Consider the following 15,374-nt stretch of genomic DNA (forward strand, 5'->3'; position numbering starts at 1 on the left):
CATGTAATCTGCAAGACTTTTCTGGGGGCATTTGGAAGTTGGGAGTCTCTGAACTTTTCTTCAGGAGGAAAGAGCAGCAGCTTTTGTTTAGTGGTGTCTTTCTCAGACCCTGGCACTGCTTCCCGTCAGCCCCACGGCTTCTGGGCTCTTGTAGCTGCTTGTGGGCAAAAGCCACAGTGAAACATCCCGACTCCTTCACATTGCCCCTTCAGAGACATCCTGAAGAGCCATGTTGCCCCCGTCATGCTTGCAGAAAACACAGAAAGCACTAGAATATCTAAAATAGCATAGATCTAAGAAATAGAGCATTATTTTTACTTTTATACTTACTTTTACTTTTTTTGCTTTCTCACCTGGAAAAATACTTCCCTTCTGCACAGGTCCATGTCATCCGAGGAAACGTTCACTGCCTCTGTGTTCTGAAGCTCAGGTTGATCCTGCAGTCGCTCCAGCTCGCAGCATCCAGCATTCAGCTGAAGTAACTTTCTCTTTAGCTCTGTCCACATGCCAGGCCCTCCACAGAAATTTGTTACACCACAGAATAAATTCATTGCTGAGAGTTATGACTAATTCCATTACAAAGGCTTAATTATTGAATTTAACAGATTATGTTTACAGAGCAGCTATTTGATACTCTTAATGTCACATCCTATTGCATTTAAACTTGACATCCTATTTCTTTAGGAGAGCAGATGCCACAACTGTGATGCCTGAGATGCAGTGTCTCATTATTGTCGAAGGAGTTTGCAGCTTATTGTCTGCTTCCACAAAGGAATTTGCACCGAGCAGGAAAGCACGGTCAGGTTCAGGGACATGATGAGGAACACAGAGCAGTGTTAAATAAGTCATTCCGTGTGCATTATTAGAAATAACAGTCACACTTCCATAACTCTGCACATATAATGAACTCAAAAGTCATTTACAATTAATTTCACAACAACATGTGGGTGAGGTAACTCTACTGCAGTATTTTTATAAGCAAAGAACAGAGATAGCCAGAGGTGCAGGGAGCTGTTGAAAGCAATTTAGGCTCTCCCTGCCTTGAGCAGCAGCACTCAGTTCCAGGGCTCTCCAGCAGATACGGAAGGTTGGCAGGCAGCAATTCTTTCTACATTTTAAGCCCTTGGTGCTGGGACCATCTTTTGATCCCCGGTTTATCTTGAGTCTGGCCCAGAGAGACAAGCCTTGCCCACGGGGGCCAGGCCAATGCCAGTAATTGCACGTGGGGCAGATGCTGCAGCCCTTCATGTGGAAATCTGGAGCGGCCGAGGAGAGGGCTGGCAGCGCAGCACGGGGAGCTCGCGTGTCATTTATCGTGGCTGAGAAACCGCAGTTCTGCACAGGAACAGGCAACGTAAGAAAAATTCCCCTCCTGGGAAGAGGGCCTGGACCAGGGAGGTGGAAGCCCCTGGGAGCTGGCAGGGCAGCCGGGTCAGCGCCGGTGACAATGGCTGCTCAGCCCACGGGAACCACGTTACAATCCCACCCCAAAGGATTCCCTCACATGGAGCATTCCCAGGAAAGCAATGACCTTTACTAGCACGCCGGCAATGGCACTGCACATAACACCTCGGAGTGTTTTGTCAGCGCTTAAGTCAACTGTGCAGCTCAGATTATTTCTGCTTTTGTAAGCTGCGCTGCAGAGACTGCTGCACGAAACAGGATTTGGGAAGTAGCGTGGCGAGACGCATAGGGAAGTAGCTCAGCACGTCAGCCCAGGTGAGCCCGACTTGTCCTCGTTTCCGCTGTGCTGCTCGCTCTGCAGCTGGCAGATGTTTCTTTCTCCATCTCTCATCCTTATTTTATTCCTCCTCACCAGTTCAGACAAATTTCCCCGTATGGGTGATGCTCTGGCTGCGTTCCCTGCCAGGAAGGGGCAATCCTTCAGTGCAACAACGTGGCTCCACGCTTACATTATCATCTTTGTCTGGATGAAGACACACGCCGTGGTGCTGGGGCTGGCACTTGCCATGCACAGAGGAGAGGGTACCAACACCCTCGAGGCAGAAACCTCCTTTTTGGGTTCATCGGCCTGTTTTCCCACCATACAAAGTAGTATTTATTATCTAGTCATGTTTTAAAGATGTTATGAAATTCTGCATTTAAAACACTTCCCCAGAAAGTGGTGGGCTTTCTTCTTGAAGAGGAGGAAGAATCTGTTCCAATTTAAAGCTCCAAAAATAAAGTTCCTGGAATATTACTGTTGCATCCTTCTCATTTTGCCTTTATTTCAGCTGCTTTAGGGGTTCGCTCTGCCTGTGGAAGCTCCTCCAGCATTAGACCTTGCAAGACCTGGAAGGCCCAGGCGCACCAGAGGAAAAGGTGATTCTGTTGTCCAAGGCCCCTACATTCCCTTGGGATCAGCGAGTTTCCTCAGGTGAACTCTGAACAGCGATACCAGGTAACCTGCTATTGATATAATGATAGGTAATTCTATATCCATATAATATGTATCCATATAATGGTAGGAGTGTTGTCAGGGCTCCAGCTGCTGATGGATGAAAGGCCAAACCCATTCCCAGGAGCGGCTGCGAATTCTGCAGCTGTGAGCTTTAGCTGCACTCAGTGTGCGATTGCCTCCCTCAAAACGCCATCCATTTCCACAGGAAATATTTAGCCAGTGCCTGCCCTGCAGCCCTGTGCTGCTCTACGGGAAAAATAAGACATGGAGAACATTGCGACAAGCTTCTCAACCAGTGAAGAGTAGATCCAACCTCAGTGGAGTTTGTGTGTAAAACAGCATGAAGAGAGGAAATCCATGATGAGTAACGGGCTTATGAATCATTTAGCTGACACAAAACTATTCTAAATCTTGACTAAAATCTTGTGTCCATATGAAAATGGCAGTTCCTGAGCAGCAGTCTGCCACTAGGACAATATCTATTTTTCTAATCTTCATTTCTTGTTCTGTAGTAACAATCTTTTTTACTCTTAAGATACGAGGTCAGAAGGTTTTTGAATCTGCCAGTAATTGTTTTGCTGTTATGCATTACACATTTGCAGAGTAAACAATTGACAATATATTAGAAAATCTGTAAAATAGATATGGCCAGAAAAAAATGAGCATTTTTGTGAATCAATCGAATTAATATAATAGCTCAACAATAGACCTAAGTACAGCTTTGAAATATGATTTGTTGTTATCAAGTGAAAATGCCATTAGAATTGGAGAGAAAGTTATTTTCTGGAATAAAGGAAAAGGTTACCTCAACTTTTGTGTAGCTGCGAGATGACATTCAAAAGAGGTACTTTTGTACCCATCAGGGAGCCGTCCTAGGGCATATGCAGATTTGACATTTTCTTCTTTCCCCTCCATTTGTATCTGCAGCCCAGGGTGAGCAGTTTCCTTCTTATTTGCTGCCTTAAATATCTTTGTCTGGGCAGCCGTTGATTCAGACATGGTGAGTAAACAAAACGAGCAGGGCTTCCTGCACGCTTTAAAGGCAAGTTTATTTGCGGAGCCCCAGCTTTCCATTAGAGATGTCTGCATTAGTGGAGCAGAAAAGGAAGAACACACAGAACCAACAGATCAGGCTGTGATGCACTGGCCATGGGGGACTTCTTGCACATGACTGAAAGACGCCCCATGTAGGTGTTTTTTTTTAAGAGTCAAGGTGTTGAAGTCTCAGCAAAAGTGCTGAGCATCCTCAGCACCTACTGTGGGATTTCCCAGGTCCCAGAAGAGTGATAACAGCGCCTGGCAGGAGGGCAAACACAGAAACTGGGGCCCCTCACAAGGAAAACTTCTTTTTAATGATCTCCTCAGGGCTTCCTGTTCCTCTTTCCTTTTTGTCAGCTAAGAAGGATGTGCGGATGTTGGCGAGGAGCAGGGCTGGATGTTTAGGCAGGTTTGGAAGGACACTGGTGTCATTGTCTCAGTGATGCTCTTGGACACACTTCTGGAAGACCAAAGGGCTTCAAACAGCATCACTCGTGTCACGTGGTTCCTTTCTTTGATATTTGAAATGAGAAACTTGCAGGTCATCCCCGGAGATGGCTGCTGGAGCCACGTTCTCCTCTGCCACCCGCTACGCAGCGTTGCCTCCTCTCTGCCTCTCCCGGCGCAGCCTGGCAGCTTGGCCATCACGCTTCCACTTTCCTCCCAGCTGCCCTCCTGGGAACCTGCCTGGCACCGGGACACGGAGGCTACGAGCGGCTCGGCCCCACTCATCCCAGAGAAAGCACCGGAATGGGTCATCTAAACCAAGAGAAGACACCCCACTTATTTATCGTTACAGATTCTTAGGTTGTTCTGTAGGTTAGATCAAGGGGCTAATTCAAAGGAGGATTTCACAGTGATCAAAATGATTCCTATTTTCAGTTTGCTTTAAAGAAAAAACTTATTTCTGCAAGTCTAACTCTTGAAAGGGAAGGCTGCCTGCCAGCCTGCCCCAGCTGCACAGCCAGGCTGCGAATTCTCAGGAAAGGCTGCAGGCAGCTCCCTTTCCAGCAGCACCTGGGCCTCACAGGTGCTGCCAAGGCAGGTAGCAAGCAGCTCCTGAGCTCTGTGGGGCACCAATGTCTTCTCCACAAGTGTCTTTCAAAGGTAAGAAAAATCTTAAAACTACTTCTGGTTCTGTTTCAGTATCAGGTATTTGAATGTTGCCCTGCTATTAGCTTTGAAATTCACATGCTTACAAAGGCAAGAATCACCCTATTCCCAGAAATGTGGCAAAATAATGCCACATTGCACTGTGTTGTGGGAGCCCTGCAGGCCAGCAGGTTTGTTGTCTGCCACAAGCAACGTGAAGAAAATGTGTGTTACGGTGCCTGCTAGAGTGTCTTAAACCTGTGCTAAAGTGGAGCTCCAGAAGGGGCAGGAATGTGATTTCCTGTGTGCACCTCTTAGGGTCCCATGTAACAGGAGTGTTTGTGTTCCCTGGAGAGGCTTGGAGGGACTTCAGTGGGACAGAGCTGTTTGCTTATGTGTGGTTACAAGCATGTGACTATAATAGAGGTTAATTTTGCAAAAATCTGCTATATTGCAGGGTGGAGAGCTCTGGATATCCAGGGTGCTTCCCAGTACAACCCCAAACTGTTATTTCCAATCCTAGTAACAATGTGTAGTTTTACTCTTCTTTGTTCAGGAGACTGGACGCTTGAGTTAAATTTCATTTGTCCAAAAACATAAGGTACTTGCTCATGGTGTGTGTTACTTTATCTAGTGCCCTTGGCTTATGGTAGTGGAGTCCACCACCATGATATGATATGAGGTTACACTTGCTAATGTGGCATCTGTCACTGGGTACTGCAAAAAAGGAACAACTTTCACTTCCCTTCCAAATCAAGGATCTGTCATGACTCAGGATTTGTTTCAAGCTTAAGTTATGGTCTCACAGAAACAATATCAGTTCCGGTGTTCTTATTTTTTTGGTTATTGAGGTATTGGTGCATCTGAAACTCCTGTAGGATTAGAAGCGTTGTCTGAGTTAGGATTGCTGAGTACATCAGAGCTTTGCTTTAGAGGATGATTAAGTTGTACAGTAGATAACATGAGGCTTGTCACGTAACCTCAGTGGTTTGAATGGTTCTGAGCTGTGGTTTGCAGAAACTTAAAAATAAATCCTTTCACTGAGGATATACAGTAGTGTTAATAAGGTTTATCACAGGTGTGGCTGCAAAGTGTAAATGATTTAGGTTCTTTCAATCATGAGGAGTCCCATTACATTTCTGTTAATATATTATTCTATTTATTTCTATTAATTATCCATATTTTGCAAATACCATCCCTGCAAAATAATGTTTTCCACTTCACCCAGCTTTCCCAGCATTCAGTTCCTAGCCTGAGGAAACTCATGAGGAGCTGCAGGCTTCACTGCCAACAGCTGCGATCTGATCTGAAGACCATGCAGGGTTATTGTGGTCGTCTTGGACATCCTGCACACATGCAACAATGACACCCCTAGATTGCATCTATATGACTTGGGCATTCCTTGTGGTCCTCTGCTTGTTCACAGGATTTAGGTTAAACTAAAAACTTGTGTTCATCCAAGTAGCTACCACTTAATAGCATAGTAAATAAATGCTGGGTAAGGAGAGGGCATTGTAAGCCTCTACCCCGAGGTACTGGAGGGCTGCAGGCAGAAGTAAATCCAGCTTTAAAACCTTCTTCTATTGGGTTATCCACTGGAATATCTGTGGAAGAACACATATTAAAGACTAGGATAAACATATAGATCTGTTTTGGTTCTCCTACTGATTTGAAAACAAACAAAAAACAGTGACCATATATTTGGAACATGTTTTTCTCTGAGCCCCATACAGTTGGCTTATGGTAATTCACAAGACTGAAGAGTAGTTGTAGAATATGTTCACAATACAGCCTATTTTTTTCTGTAATATTTTATAAACAAACAGACCAGAATCTCTAAGGGAAAATCCTGTGACCCTTGGTTAGGATGATGTAAATTTGTTGTATATAAGGATTAGTTAATATTTATAAAGATGCTTGACCTTATCATGGGATACAGACTAGGCAAAATATGCAACTGTAGTAGTAAAAAAAATTGTACTTACTACTGAGGCTAACACTTAAAATCTTGGCAATTGCTTTATGGTTATTTAAACTTCATAAGCTAGAAATGAGGAAAAAATGCTGCTGAGGTCTGCTTGCAGGAACCCAGTTTCCTCGCTCTTAATGAGTTTGCCCTTTCCACAGTGCTTAGCAAGTCTGCATCCCGCTGCTTCCCTCTTTTCTTATGGCTTGGAAACCTATCTTTGAAACAATATATTTAGATTCACAGACAGTATCTGTCAAAAACAAACAGAAGATGGAGAAAACCCAAATCTCTGCATGCGTTGATATATTTAAATACAAAATTATACATAATGCTTTAGGTGTCAAAAAGAGAGGTCTTTATATTAACTTAGTGGTTTGAAGTAAGGTCTTCTTGAAGTAAAGTCTTCTCCTCCTTTTTATTTATTTATTGATTGATGTATTCCATACAAATCTCGTATCTACGTAAGGGTGTAGCTGATAAAGACTTTCCATGGCACTTCTGCAAACTTTACAAGAGAAAAGGAAAGGCTGTGCTGTAAGCAACTGGTGTAACTAGCCCCTCAAAAGGAGAAGCTAAATATGCTTCTAAATATTCCACAAAATTCAGTTATCATTGTAATATGTTGGTCTGATAGCCCCTGCTGCCTCTAATGACATGTCTCCCAGCTGTAATTCACTTGGAAAACACTTCTGTGGCCGGATTCCCAAGGCGTGAGCTGCAGAACCTGTGACTAGGAGGAGGAGCAGGGCCCCTCTCCTACCAGTGCAGCAATTTAACTGTATTTGCAGGGTGACTGCAGAGGTGAGTTTGTCTATGCCTCAACTATCAGGGTCTCTTGGCTTTTGCCTCATTTATCTTGTAAAGCACTCAGAGGAATTCAGTTTTTCGTTATTTATAGAGGAAGGGCCATTTTCCATTCTACATCCACCATCTGCTCACTCATTCCTAGTGATAGCTGGGCTACCAGTAAAATGCTCCTTGGTGGCCAGCAGAGCTCTGCGGTGCCACGGGGGTCTCTAGGTTGTGTAGCTCATTCTTCCTTTAACAGAAAACCACCTATTTGGCCAAAAGCCACTGCCACGGTTGCCCTCTCCACCCTCAGCTGCCGCTGCTGACTGTGATGTGGTCGCTACAGAGGAGAGGCAGGGAGGAGATGAGGCCCATCCAACAGGAGGCCACGCAGCTCTGGTGCCCCTTGCTTCCCTGCAGCAGAGCCTGGTGCTCCGAGTGCCGAAGGTGGGCGCTGAGGAGCTGCTCCATGGGCAAAGGAGAGGGACACCAAGGAACCTGAGGTCACCCCTTAGAGAGAAAAACAGCTTGTGGTAGAGAGTGTTACTAAATATAGAGCCTTCCATGGGCAATGCTGCAATGTGTTCCACATCAAAACGCGATGCTGCTCTGGCAGATGAGCAGCAGCCAAGCACAAACGAGCTCATTAGAGGGTAACTGCCTTGCAGGTTCCGGCTAGCGCTGTATGTGAGCTCAGGCTGAAGGGCACAAAATCCCTCCTTCCGGCCTACAAGCAGGAATAGGGAATGGGACCGTTATCCAGAGTCTCCCACTGACTGAACAGGTACCTTGTAGCAAACTTGTCCTCTTCAATAACTGTGAATTCTGACCAGTTTTAGCCACAGTTTTGTGACTGGTGCTGTGACTTAGACTCTTCCCTGCTGTTCTACAGAATAACCCAAATCCAGGCATAATGCTAACAGTTTAATATCAACTTTGGGATGGATTAAGCCATCAGAAAGAAGACAGTAATAAGGTTGACACGGGGATTCACAGCAGCAAACCTTTCCTGCAGGGATGTAGAAACTTTTAAGAGCTTCTGGCCATCTGTTTTTTTTTAAAATGTATTTCCTCATATTTTATCTTTTACTCCCAAAGCAAAAATTACTCCCACTTTTAAGATGTCGGCTCACCACAGCTGGGGGTAGGCTGCTGGTTAGAGGAAAAAATTATTTGTGTGCTATGGAAATGGTGCTGCCGCTGTAAGGTCACAGTGTCCCAAGGAGATCCCGCCGCCTGACGCGGGGCTGAGGGAAGGGGGGCACGAGGCCCCGGGGCTGCCCATTCATCTGGTCGCCGGAGCTCGCGCTGAACTAACAGGAAACAAAATCGAAAGGTTCTTCCACAACAAACAGGCTGCCTGCTCAGCTGCTGTTCCACGGCGCTGCTGCTCTCGCTGCCGCATGGGGCTTCATTTGCATGTGTGCGAGTCATGAAAAAACATTGTAATACCCTTGCTTTGGGGCGTAAAAGGTCAACAAAACAAATGCTCTCAAAATATGCCACAAAAAATAAATCTGGAACGGCTTGCAGATGCTACGTGTTATGGATTGAAATCTTGTTTAGGTCCCCATGCAGAAATCTGTCCTTTATTTTTTCCACCCCCCGAAAACACACAATCTTACCATGTAAGATTGGTCTCTTACACCTCCTCTTCTCCACACATAGTTCAGTATTGAGAGAGCAATCATGTCAGATCTCTGTTCTAAGCAGTATAGTTTGCTAAAAGGCAAAGCTGTTCAGGTCATTTACTTGACAGGTGATCACAACAAGTGGAATCTTAAGAGAAGCTGCTGAGCTGCCACAAAGTGGATTAAAAACGGAAGCTTTCCCATCAGTTTCTAATTCATGTAGAAATAATCATACTTACTAAGCAATTTTAAAATACGTTGAATTAATAATACGACACTCAAACTCTCAACAGTTGTGCACAGCTGCTCACACAAACACGATCATGCTGTTTGAGAGCTTGCTTTGTTTAGCAGCATCAACTGGAAAGATACAACTGCAGTAGATAAAAGGCTGGAACTTCCTTATAAATTCTGCATTTCTAGCAAAAAATTGTGATTTTTAATTAGCTAATGAAGGTTAACAATGACTTTCAGTCTGTGTGACAAAACTGACAATAATTGTGGAAAAAGTAACACTAAAAATGCTCCATCTACTTAATAACATTGTTTCTGCATTTCACAGCATGTTGTGTCATCTATTCACAAAATGTTGCTAACCCCGTCACCTACAAACTGCTTTGTAAGGCAGCCTGTGGATAAACTTCTCTAAGCTTTCCCTTATCTATCTTTACCATCTACAAGCTTCATAGAAAGATAAGGGTGGAGAAGTTATCAGGAGTAAAGAGAAGAGCAAAACATCATAACCATAAGCATGTGTAGCGCTGCTTCCTAAGCCAAGAAAATCCTTTAAGTATCACATGAGCATGAAATGATTTTAAAGGCCCATTTCAGTATGTGCCATTTTAGAATATCTTAACATCCCACATTTCTTAAAGGCCTTTATAAAAGGTCAGGTTGGGAAATCATGCAAATTTCTGCTAGCTTGAACACTGCGAGTCGTGGTCTAGGCAGCCTTGGATGTTTGTTGTTATAAGCAGTGTTGCTGTAGTGACCCTGATGCATGTAGTTATGTAGCCACCAGGCTATGTGGTGGCCCAGGTGACACCCATCAGTGGTTAGCAGTGACCCCAGCAAGCTCCTGAGCAGCCTTCTCTCTCGCTGACATGAGGACTGCACTTTCCTCTCAGGAGGAAAGCTATTACTGTGCTGTTCAGTATCAATTCTGCTGAGCTTTTCACAGTATTTCAGGCTCTTTGACTCTTCAAGGCAATAGGGATGTAAATTTATATAAACAAAGGAGACAAACTATACAAACTGAAATTTATTTCATTCCCCTGGTACAACAAACAACAGATGAACTACCACTTTGCACATGTATTTTACACACATCTTAAGTACTTCAGTAAGAAAACATGGTATCAAAAGCCACGTATGAAGACCACTTACAAAATATTCTTACTCGATGCTGCTTGACAGATTGTCACACAGGAGTAGCTAAATACATTTTTTTCTGCAGAAAAGTCAGAACAAATCCTTTAAGAAGTTCATTAATATAAAATGGAGACTTACTTGCTAACATACCAGGCAACTACTTAAAGCTGTCCCCGTGGCAGTATCTTGCCACTCGTGCCTTCTCTTGTATGTAGTTCCAACACATGTTCTGGCTAGATTTCTAAAACTGATAATGTTTAAAGTTGATAAAAACTAAATAAGAATCTTTAAACTTTCCTGCTACTCACAGGTTTTGCCACAAGCTATAGTTTTAAATGTATTAGACATCAATTCTGCTTTTACATAATAAAGAATATGTCCTCAAAGCATAGCAAAGTGCTCTCTCAACTGTTTGAGGAGCTGCTGTGTATCAACGTGGCCTGGAAACGCTTCCTCTGACTTCTGAGCAGCTGTGTAACTCCTTTGAAGATCTCCAATCTGCAAAAAACAAACTCACTTAATAGAGCCAAGCACTGCAATACTTCTGTCATGTGTTCTTGAACGCAGCATATTCTTGATGTTCACAAATGTTTAAACATATTAGGTCTTGAGACTGAGTAAGTGAGCCTGGTAGAGTACGGAAGATTTTGAACTTAGTATTATTTTTCCCTCCCCCTTTAAGGAAAGGGGACAAACTGGAAGGGGTGGGGAGAAAAATAGAAGTTGGGTTTGAAGGGAAGGCAGTTCATCAAGTCAGTGACTTTTATGTCTCTACTCACGTTTTTGGAAACTATATAATAAGATATATAAAGCTCAGTGCTTGAAGCAAGAAGAATTAAAAAAAAATAAAAAAAGAAAAGATTTTCAACTCCATATGAGTGTTGTCTTATACAGAGACAAGCTAGAACCAGTCACAGAGAGGAGTCTCACAGAGCTGGTGAGCTGTATGCTGCTTTGCTGTTGCTTTCAGAAGCATGCTTCTACGTGGATCTCTATCCCGGGAGACTATTTTATTTTTTCCTAAATAGCAATCATTTTTGAAAGGGGAAAGTGTACATAACAGTGCATCTCAGAATGTGGATCTAGCAAAAAAAGGACCAAAATGTTTGGGAATTCAGCTCCTAGATGGTTAGAGAAAAAGCTACAGAAGAAGAGCTGGGCAAGGGACTACAGAGCTACAGCGCAGCAAGAATTCTCTGCAGGGGCAGAAAATTGGGGCACTGACCAGAGGGCTTAAACCACGGCCTTACACTCATACACCCACTCAATGAGCGAGCTGCAGAAAGCAACACAGCAAGCTGCATCTGTCTGCTCTACAGCATATGCAGTTTCCCTTTCTGTGTGCAAAAACATGTAACATGCCACTTACAGACTAGAATTTGCTCCTTAATCGGCAGGTCTAAAACACCATTAATTCCAAACTACTTTGTGTTTCACAATGGAGAGGATGTGCTTATCAATTAACGGGCTATTCTCTTCCTGACTCATGTGCTTCAGTATCTGCAGGAACTGGGCTGCCCACACAACATATACCCGTAACAAAACATTTAAGGGACTAGCAAAATAATTTCTTTCTGTAAAACTTTAAAAATCAAGTTTCTCCTTATTAATGGGAATAAGAATGTCAGGAACTCTGTTAATTCAGTGTCTGAGGCACTCCTTATGAAGGAAATTATTAAGCACAAAATTCAGAGATCGAAAAGCTGAACATAGTTTTCTTTTCAGAAAACTAAGATCATGGACTGAATAAGTGATATTCTATCATTACGGATAAATCTATCTATGATCCTACTCTGATAAATCTGATATTCTGATAAATATATCTGATACATGTTATGAAAAATTTGATGATTGTAAGGAGGTAGGTGGAATTGTTAATCTTCTGTACAGTTGGAGAAATACTAAAATTCTACTACAGTTATATAAAATGCTAAATATATAGTTATATATAACTATCTAAGTTGGCTTCGCCTGTTCTCAAAACCAAACATTTTAATAACTACTTTCACTCAAAGCTGCTGGGTATTAAAATGAAAATGTAACTTTAATTTTATCTTGAGTTTAGGTGTTCTGTATTACCTATCTGGAATATTTTAAATAATAATAAAACCCAACCATCCCATCAAAGGCTCAACTTTTGGATCACAAGAGCAGGGTAGTGCATTACCTTCTCTGAAAGTGTTGCAAAATTAAAATGTGGCTCGTACATATGAGGTGCTAAAGATGAAGCAGTCTGTAGCAAAGCTCTTGCCTATGAAAAAAGACAAAAAATCAAAAATGTAGTGAAATATGTGAGGGAGGGTGACAAGAGGCTAAGGCATCCTTCTTCATTCCCTAAAGAAATCACACTGGGTTCTGTGTTAGTCTTTAATATAATAAGTCATCTTTAATATAATATGGGTTATATCTTTAGTACATCTAGGTATAATGCAGTTTAATAGGATTGCAATAACTTGGTCACAAGACTCCTGGTCAAGCTACAAGGGCTGTGTTGCAACCATGTATTTCTAAATATGAAACAGTATATTCATTATCAAAAGAGAATTTCAAGTCCTGCTGTATTTGCCCACTGCCTCTGAAAGGATGTGCATTAATGATTCAGAATCAAAAGCATCCCTGAAAAGCTAAACGAGGTGATTTTCACACTTCAAATTTGCAATGAAAGCCTTTATCTTGTTTTCACACTTCCTAGTAGCTTAAAAAATACCGAGATCAAGGTGAAAATATGTAACTACATAAGGAAAAATACATTAAGTATTATGCCTCTTATTTATTCTCCCTGAAAATTTGTTCCTGTGTGCTGGCAGGAACTGGGCTTGAAATTGCCCAGAGTCCTGCTCAGCACCGTGTCTGGTGAGCAGAATTTTCCTTGCTCTCTTTCCTCAGGGCTGAAGTGAAAACTGAAAAACGGGGAGATGTGGACGTGACTAACCTCCCCAATGACCCGGCATTCTGCTTTGCTCAGCCTAATTTGTTCAGACTCCTGGAGAAATGACAGTAAAATCTTTCCCATGAAAAAGAGACAGAAAAAGCGTTTAGGACTGATGTATATTTTTAAACACCATGAAGGTGTTTTGAAGATCTCTTTTGAAGATGTCAAGCTGACAGCTCCACAGCACCAAACAATCCACTCAGCTGGCACCAGGAATCACTCTCTCTTTTGAGTAGCAAGTTAGTAGTATTAAAAACTACTAAAAAGTTTGGGAACATATCAGATCTTTTACAAAATACCTCTGACTATCTGCAAACTATCTGGGAAGGCAGAGATAATTAATACCAACCTGCTCAATGTGGCCTTTTCTCATTTCCAGCACAGCCAAGTTGTTGTAAGCCTCTGCGTGGTCGTTATTGTTAACTAATGTTAGCTGGAAACACTGGTAAGCCAGATTCAGATCTCCTATCCCCTGAAAGTAAGATCATATTTTAATTTGTCAAAAGATTTGAAACAACACATGTCTGTTTTGTTGTTCTGAGTATCTTTTCATCATATGAACTGCCATGGAATACAACTCTCAGTAAAAACATGCTGACTGGAACCATATGTGCTTTCTTCCCAATTCTTCTCATATCTTTCTTATTAACAGAAAAAAATTCTCTCCAGCACAGACATGATCCTAGCGAGATTCACGTCATCTAATTTAACTTCTAGATGACTCAAGTGTCATCTAAAGATTAAGTTACAGGTCACCTTACAAAGCAACAAGAAACACCCTGAGACATGTCCAAAGGGATTCTATCTCACCTCTCTCTATGCAGATTAAAAAGGACCGTATAATTCTAGACTTTAGAGGGTTAAAAATGATGGGACCAAAACTTTCTGTTTTGAGGAACTGAGTGCTGTTTAAAGCTCTCATTTTATGGCTGACTGATACATGAAAAGTGTCAAATGCTGAAAAATATAGGCACATCAGTTCCAACCGCAGTGCTTTGGAAGTGTAAGTTAATATGTTTATCATAGTTTCAATGCAATCCAGATGAAAAGGTGAGTTTCTCACTCACCTAAATTAAAAAATAATCAGCATCTGAATGGAACTCATATTAGGAAGCTATCAAAAACTGTGAATCTACTCTATATCTGTTTATGTCAATGATTACATCCAAGATATTCTTTTTCCAGTTATGTTTTCATTTAGTAAAATCTTTATTCAGAAAAGTTCTAAGTATTTTTCATACCACAGCCACATGTCCCAAGTTGTACCACACATCCGCGGTTTCCTCCTCATTTTCAGCCAAAGAAAGTGCACGTTCAAATGAAGTTATTGTCATATCATATTGCTGGGCATAGAAGCAACAGAGGCCAAGATTGTTAAAAAGCTGGCAGTTGTAAACACCCATCTGCAGGAGTCGTCTATATTAAGAGAAAACATTTGATAAATCCATTTTTAGTTTTAATTGCACATAGTTTTCTAAATTACACACACAGGTTCTATTCTAAATAATATGTTTTCTGTCATAACAGGTATGCCACGAGGCTGAAGGAAAAAATGGGCCGCTTTGTGCAGCGTGACTTATTATGACCTATTTTCAAACCTAAAGCATAAAAGAGCTCACGTACTGCAGAAATCACTTGGAACTGTTTACATTGACTTCAACTGCTCTCAGACTTGGCAGCATGAGTCAGACTCCTTTGCACTCTAACTTCAGATGAAAACAGCATGGTTTAACACTGCCTTTTTATTGCTTTCATAGGGGGAACCCCAGCACACATTTAAGCAGAGGATTCTGTGGTCACATCACTGCACATGACTTCAAATGGAGCATTTCAAAGATTGTTCCTTTTAAAGGGGCTAAATGGAAACTCCATGAGCCTCTCCAATGCAAGTGATGTTGAAAGAAAGGCCCAGTGTTCTCAGACCGCTTTACACTATGAAAGATTTCTTATTTCTTATTTATTAATAATCTGTTACGATAATCTTCTATGCTGATACTTCTGCATACACTTTGCATGCAGTAATCACAAATTTTTAAAAGAGATTTAAGTTATCACTGGTAGAGAAGATGCTAAGTTAGTATGATCATTACATGGTGATATTTCTACAAATGCTTGCTTATCCTTCCATGTTTATCATCTATTAGTCTTATT

At 42.0% G+C, this 15,374-nt stretch overlaps 1 protein-coding gene across 2 annotated transcripts in view; it reads right to left on the reverse strand.

Moving 5' to 3' along the window:
* Window positions 1-10,262: 10,262 nt before the first annotated feature.
* Window positions 10,263-15,374, reverse strand: part of TTC8 (tetratricopeptide repeat domain 8) — a 36,228-nt gene continuing 31,116 nt past the window's right edge. For both annotated transcript variants that reach the window (XM_026044695.1, XM_026044694.1), the window contains 4 exons: window positions 14,465-14,639; window positions 13,573-13,695; window positions 12,459-12,542; window positions 10,263-10,789 (listed from right to left, as the gene is read on the reverse strand). In XM_026044695.1, the coding sequence (XP_025900480.1) occupies window positions 10,673-10,789; window positions 12,459-12,542; window positions 13,573-13,695; window positions 14,465-14,639 (499 nt within the window). In that variant the 3' untranslated portion in view covers window positions 10,263-10,672. The remainder of the gene's footprint in view (window positions 10,790-12,458; window positions 12,543-13,572; window positions 13,696-14,464; window positions 14,640-15,374) is intronic.

This window comes from Nothoprocta perdicaria, unplaced genomic scaffold (assembly GCF_003342845.1).
Source record: "Nothoprocta perdicaria isolate Ctin4 unplaced genomic scaffold, notPer1 scaffold_379, whole genome shotgun sequence".
NCBI lineage: Eukaryota > Metazoa > Chordata > Aves > Tinamiformes > Tinamidae > Nothoprocta > Nothoprocta perdicaria.